Here is a 7553-nt window from a genome sequence, read left to right on the forward strand (position 1 = left end):
TTATGGGAGCGAAATGCAAGCCCTTGAGTTCTTCTGGAGTACTAAGGTATGACAAAGATGGCATTCATATACCAGAGATAATTCCATGACTAGGGAACCAAACCATGCCACATTTTCCTTCCTTTCACATTGGTTAGGTTTCTTTGCATGTTTTCTCTTGTCCTGGATTTAATCTGCCAGGAGAATCAGTTTTTTTTTTTTTTTTTTTGGTTGTAGTTGGTGATTAGTTCGTAACTACATACTTGTTAAGTTTATTTTTGTATACTGGAAGAACTGCTAGAATTTTCTCCATTTGTATACGTACTGTTTTACATATCGGTGTTCTACACTTCTACTCTGTCCGACATTCCAATCATTATTGAACTTGTGAAAGGTATAGTTTAGAAAGAATTTCAAGTGTACTAGGTATCTTAGTGTTCTAGTAATTTTAATCATTAATTTTAATTACTAAAATATCAATATTCCGAGTACATTTGGAAACTTTCCTATAGTTTATACGAATCAACCAATTAGCAATAACTTAAGGGACAATACTTTTTAGAGTCTCGTACTTTACAATCTTAATATAGTTGATTGTGCCAACAAGGTTAAGCGCAATCGATTTTGATGCAACTTAAGCATACTATTGGTGAAATGGTATTCAAAGTTCATTCATTAAGTCATTAAGAGTTCAAGGCAAGCTGTACACTGAAAGATCAAATATTAAGTGACATTTCTTCACGCTCCTAATAAGCAAGTCATAATATTCAGTGAAATGAATATGATAGAGTTGAGATTATATACCCCAAAGTTAAGGCTGTTGGAGGTTCTTGTAGGTTAAATTTCATTCCACAGGCACAAAATGTCTCATCAAATAAAGGCAATCAAACCCACAAATATTTGAACAGCTTTCGTGCCAATTACATTACAGACGTTTGTCCTATCAAAGAGACTATGGACCACCAAGCTCGAGCCAAGAAACATATACACATGTCGCAAACTCTTCTTGTGAACTTGATAACTGCCACTCAGCAAGAAAACAGCAAAAGTAGTGTTGAGTGCCACATACATGCCCCACAAATTACAAGGTAAAATACAGTAAGCAACTTTTCCCCCCTATGGATCTTCACTGGTTTTAAACCACACATCCGCATATCAAATTCAAAGCAAAGCTTTAGACCTTCAGAGGTTTCAAACCCAGGGCTGCACGTAGCTTGTTAGCTTCTGCAATCTCAGGATCAGGGTGGTCAGTCCCATCATCCTTCTTTTCCTTCTTTTCTTTTTTCTCCTTCTTTTTCTTAGGCTCATCATCCTCATGTCCATCTCCATGCCTCCGAGGACTCGCGCTGCTCCGAGCATGTCTCTTTCTGTAGTCACCACCATCATAGTCCTTGCGATCCTTACTCCTACTTCGACTTCTTGAACGACTCCTTCGCCTTCCACGGTCACGATCTCTGTCTCTCCTATCCCGCTCCCTACCTTCTCTCTCACGACCATAATCTTTTTCTTCCCTTAGACGATATCTGTCTCTATCCCTCTCCCTATCTCTGTCCCTATCTCGGTCTCTGTCTCTGTCTCGGCCACGTCCGCGCTCTCTCTCGTAATCTCTATCGTAATCTCTGTCATAATCTCTATCATAGTCACGATCCCTATTTTAAAAGAACATAAAAACTCAAATTTTAAGTAAGATTAAACATTTAAAAGGACAAATCGAATAAAACCAGGATTACAAAGCACAATATACTGATACAACATAAATGTATGACCCATCATACTTCTCACTGCACACTGTCAGTGCAGAGAAACCTGGCAGGGTCACCAGATTTTATTATAGGAAGCAGTTGCTCATCACAAGTGGCTCTGAATGCCACAGTGGAAACCAAAATATATTCTACTGGATATTAATCCAACGCGAATGTGTGCATTCATGTGCAAACTTCAGAAACAGCTTCCAATATGGCAACGTACATATATAAATTTGTTCACATCTGCTATTTTGAAAATACAATACAATAAATATAAGAGAATTAACATTAAATTGGGGATTTAGTCCCTTCAGCCAGAATAAACCCCCCATACCAGCACAGAAGTTCAAGAAAAACCAAAAAGCAAATGAAAAGAAATAGCAGAAAGGCCGAAGACAGATTGACATCTGCATTAGTGCATTAATTCATACAAGCTTACAACACACCTGGGAGGAGAGAACAGTACCTGTGTCTATGACTATCTCGTCTTCTATCCCTCTCTCTTTCCCTTGTAGGGCTCCGCCCACGATAATAATCCTGTATTATACAAATCATTAAATAATTAAATCAAAACATCAGCACTTCAGCAGCACTATCAGATATGTCTGATACAAGTAAGTTTTAAACATGAAGGGAAGGATTCACCTTTTCATAGGCCCTATCTTCAAGCTCATCAGCAGGTTGGTCGTTATCCTCTTTCTCTTCTTCCTCCTCAAAATCTTCCTCAAGTGCACTGCGTCTAGGTTCTAATGAACCAAGAGACTCAAGATTCCACCTAGGAAATAGACCAGAGAACCCCATAATTTAATATAACTTTAGGCTACATAAAAATACACATGAATAAGGCATGTGTTAAAATATTAGCATCACAGCTGAACACAAATCAAACTGAGCAGTGCAAAACAACCTAGGAATATTGCTCAAACATCTTCAATCATAAAGCAGATATGTGAAATTTCAGTTCTGTGAACTCTTGAAAGTGATTATTAATCTGACTCCATATTCAACAAGAGAAAGAAAGTAAGATAAACTAGACAGAAAGATGTGGGGCATGAATCTCAGACTCTTATACAAACTATCTAACCCCCTTTGCCCACTTAGGCAGCATTTGTTTCATGCCACTGTGTGTTTTGTGAAACAAAAATTTAAGAAGGACAAAGCTAAACATAAGCACCCACAAAATACATGTATTATTTTGTGTCTTGACAAAATGTAGAGACACACATTTCTTGCCGGAGACACAGATTGGACTGTCTTTTTGGACAAGTTTATCCTTAATAGTTTTCAAAACTTCCCTAAACCAACTTTGCACTGCTGCCTCTTCCTTTTCTCTTCTCCCCTGCTGCCACCTCAACCACCACCTCCTCCTCCTCCAGATCTATTAGACCATCGCCGTCCACCACCTCACTAGTTGTCGCTGCCGCAAAGCTCTCTGTATATCTCTCCAAGAAAGGGATACAAAGAAGACGAATGCAATGGAGGGCGTCGGGAGGAAGATGAAGCGGTTGAGGGTCATAAAGTTGATGAAGATGAAAACTTTTATTTTTCAATTGAGAGTAAAACAGACTTTTAAAAAGGTTTTTGCCATGTCCATCAACATTGCTAAACAGAATTGTCTTTGTGAATATGTGTATGTCTTTGTATCCAAATCTTTGTCTCTAAGAGACATCAAACAATCACTGCCTTGATTAACAGATAATGTACTACCAGAATCAATTTGTTTCCAAATGTTATACAAAATTAAATCTTCAAAAGGTCTACACAAAGACCTGACATGTATCTTATCTTTCAAATCCAGTCCACCAGCAAAGAAAATAGGGTAAATATAATTCAAAATTCAGTAATATTAAAATGGCTGGAAAAGCAAAGCATAATTATCATATCAGAGTAACTTTTTTAAAAAGGAAAAGACAAATAAAACATTGAAGCCAGAGAGTACAGAGACATGTAAAAATGAATCAACAAAAAGCTGTATAATACATACCTTCTCTTGACGCGTGGCAAAGCAATATCACAGGAATAATCTTTTGTAAGAAGCTCATCAATGACTTCATCAACATGTGTCAATGTAAACTCTGCAACACCAAGTGCAACAAGTGAGTTCTCAATAAAACCAATAAATACAAAAGCATCAAACAAGACATTTTCCACCCGAAAAATAAGTGATATCTTACGTCCATCAGCTAACTTGCGCCTCAGTTTCCGGTAGTCATTGTAAAGGGGCTCCAGATAGCGGTACACGTCAACATCAGTACCAGTAAGACGCAAATAAAAGGCACCAAGCACTCTAACATACCTGCATTCCACATAAAACAACAAAAACAAATTCAAAAACCACTCAACAAAAATTACATGAAACAACATTTAGGATTTGACAACTAAAAACAAGTCAAATGCAAAAGGAATGGACAACTAGCTGGCTACGTGGTGCTGCATACCATAACTGCCACAAATTACTGTGCATGTATGGCATATCATTTAGATAAATTCATTCAGAAAAATTCTATATCTTACAAACAAATGTGACAAAAAAATATATCCAAAACCATACCATAACAATAAGTATAACATAGATTTTTTTTCTATCTCTATAATTAATGAATTGGAAAAGATTAAAGAGTGCAACTTTTTCTTATCAGGGTATTAACATTTGTTTATAGGAGAGATACAGCATTACTCATCTGTCAGTCCTTCATGCTCCTTGAGTACACAGCCGCTCATGTTCCTAGAATACAAACTAAATGCGCTCCAAGAGCATGAAAGAATTTCTCTTCAAACCTTACAAAATTCTAATCAATTAATTTTCTCATTATCAATCGTTCAGAATGCTTACACCTTGCACTTCAGCCAAATAAATAAATACTAATGCCAATTACTTTGCGGTCGCTCGAACCAAATTATAGACCTAACGGGGAAATTGAATGAAAATGAAAAAGAAGGGTTTGAAATAGTTACTTGTAATCCTCGTTCTTAATGAACTCGATAACGATTTCCTTCTCGGGCTGGATCTGGAGCATCTTCATGACAAGGCACATGAAGGGGGTGGGCTTGCGGTTGCCGCCGTAGGTGCCGCCGAGGTGATCGAGCTCCATGGCCTTGTCGACGAGGGTCTCCGCCGTGAGGCCAAAGCATTGCTCCTTCCAGTAGGTGTTCTGGTAAATTTTGGAGCGGAGAATCTTCTCCACAAGGTTCTGTGGGTTCGTCCCCCTTATGCTCTTCGCCGCTGGGTCCGTTCGATTCGCCATTGATTAGCTGGGATTTTGGATGAAACCCTAATCCCCCTTCACCCTTTATCTGCTTCTGCTTGCTATTAAACACAGCAGTCGTAAGTAGTTTTTTATTTTTTAATTTTTTTAATATTAAATTATTAAATATAAGAGTTTTTTTTTTCTTTTGATGACTAAATATAAGAGTTAATTAAGTGGAAAGATTTTACTCGGGGAATTTAGTTTACATGATGATGATTTTTTTTTTGTTTAATTACTTTGTTGGTTCTTATAATTTCGCAAAATTTTCAATTAAGTTTTTATATTTTATTTTTTTAATTGGATTTTTGCATTAATTTTTTTAATACACTTTTTTTTTATTTGAGTTCTTGCACCAATTTTTTTTTTAGTTGAATTCCTATACAATTAAGCCAATTTCTATCAAGAGGAACCTAATTTAAAAAAAATTTGATGCAAGATTTAATTAAAAAAATATATAAAAACCTAATTAAAAATTTTGTAAAACTATAAAGACCAATAGAATAATTAAAAATTTTCATTCTCGATAAAGGAACTACATGTCTGAGGATTTAAATAGGCTTACGCAGAAATTTTAAATAGGCTTCAGTCTGATCATTGTCATATCCTAGTATGCTGTACAGGTCGTTCCCAACCGAAAAAGAATAGACCTTTTCGGTTTATTGCAGCTTGGGCAACTCATCCGGGGTATAGAGATATTGTGAACCAGTCATGGCAGGCTGGCTACAGAGAGATGCATGGCAAGCTTTCAGAAATGCAGAAGAACTCTTTAGAGTTTAATTCTAAAGTGTTCGGCAACATTTTCGTTAGGAAATGCAAATTGGAGAGACAGATTAATTTCCTTCAGAAGCGACTTGAAGTAATGGAAGATTTGTCTATGCGGTGAAAAGAAAAACAGTTGATTGAGGAATTTAATAACACGCTTGTGCAGGAGGAACTTCTATGGTTTCAAAAATCCAGAGAGCAGTGGGTAAAATTTGGGGATAGAAATACCAAGTTCTTTCATGTCCAGACTCTTGTACGGAGAAAGCATAATAAGATTCATGGTCTCTTTCTTCAAGATGGGGCGTGGGAAACGGACCCGGATGTCCTTAGAAGGGAAGCTGAATCCTTCTATAAACGCCTATTCTGCCAGTCGGAGGATGTAGACTTAGGTTGTCTTGGTGATGTGCCGCTGCCTTCCCTGAATGATGAAGCCTGTTGTAGCCTCACAGCGCCAGTTACTCTGGAAGAAGTTAAGTCGGCTGTTTTCAGTATGCATTCTTTTAAGGCACCGGGCCCTGATGGGTTTCAGGCTTTCTTCTTTAAAGAATACTGGAAGATTGTTGGTTTTGATGTTTGGACTATGGTTCGTCATGCGTTCTCTGGTTTGGATATGGATCCAAGGATGATGGAAACTCTTGTGGTTCTTATTCCGAAGGTACAAAACCCGGTTTCCATGAAGGATTTCCGACCAATTAGTCTCTGTAATGTGGTTTACAAAGTTATAACGAAGGTCCTGGTCAATAGACTTCGTCCCCATCTCAAAGAGATTATTGGGCCCCTTCAAGGAGGGTTTATCCCGGGGAGAGGAACCCCCGACAACATCATTGTAGCACAAGAGGTTCTCCATTTCATGAAGAAGACAAAGTCAGAGAAAGGCACCATGGCCTTTAAGATTGATTTGGAGAAAGTGTACGATAGAGTGGATTGGGGATTTCTGAAACAAACCCTGGTGAGTTTTGGCTTTCCTCCTCCGACAGTCAATTTGATTATGCGTTGTGTCACTGCTTCCTCACTGTCTATCCTCTGAAATGGGGATAGATTAAATAGCTTTACTCCGAGCAGAGGTCTTAGGCAAGGAGATCCTATATCACCGTATCTGTTTGTGTTGTGTATGGAGAGATTGTCCTGTTCTATTTATCAGCAAGTTGATAAGGGCTCGTGGAAGCCGGTTGCGGTTTCTAGAGGGGATCCAAGAATTTCTCATTTGATGTTTGCCGATGATTTGCTTCTTTTCTGTAAAGCTAAAAAACAGCAAGTTCAAACTGTAATGGTAGCTTTGGAAAATTTCTGCAGAGCCTCTGGGATGAAGGTTAATGTGGAAAAATCTAAAGCGCTATGCTCCAGGAATGTTTCAGCGACAAGAAAAGAGATTTTCATTGGAGTCTCCTCCATCAAATTCGTCCAGAACTTGGGCAAGTATTTAGGGGTGAACCTTAATCACTCTCGGGTGACACGCGCAACTTTTAACGATGTTTTGGACAAGATTCGGGGAAGGCTAGCCAGCTGGAAAGGGAGATTGCTTAATAAGGCAGGCAGACTCTGTTTTCTCAAATCGGTAGTGACTGCGATTCCTACTTATCGCATGCAAGTATCTCTCTTCCCTAAAGGGGTAACTAATAAGATAGAATCCATGATGTGAAACTTTCTATGGAAGGGTCAAGCTGATGGTAGATGCCTGAATCTAGTTAACTGGAAAGTGTTGGTCACTCCTAAGAAGTTTGGAGGTCTGGGAATTAGAGATCCTTTTTGTGCCAATATTGCTCTTCTTGGAAATCTAGTTTGGCAACTTTTTCACCATCCCGACAATCTATGGATTCAA

General features: G+C 38.2%; 1 protein-coding gene across 1 annotated transcript; it reads right to left on the reverse strand.

Moving 5' to 3' along the window:
- Positions 1-745: 745 nt before the first annotated feature.
- Positions 746-5099, reverse strand: LOC112775552 (uncharacterized). Its single transcript, XM_025819250.2, has 6 exons — positions 4680-5099; positions 3899-4020; positions 3709-3799; positions 2370-2499; positions 2191-2261; positions 746-1628 (listed from the first exon to the last, which is right to left on the reverse strand). Exons 1-6 carry the CDS (start codon positions 4967-4969, stop codon positions 1154-1156), a joined length of 1179 nt encoding a protein of 392 aa, XP_025675035.1. The 5' UTR covers positions 4970-5099; the 3' UTR covers positions 746-1153.
- Between the last annotated feature and the right edge of the window lie 2454 nt (positions 5100-7553).

This window comes from Arachis hypogaea, chromosome 19 (genome assembly GCF_003086295.3).
Source record: "Arachis hypogaea cultivar Tifrunner chromosome 19, arahy.Tifrunner.gnm2.J5K5, whole genome shotgun sequence".
Taxonomy (NCBI): domain Eukaryota; kingdom Viridiplantae; phylum Streptophyta; class Magnoliopsida; order Fabales; family Fabaceae; genus Arachis; species Arachis hypogaea.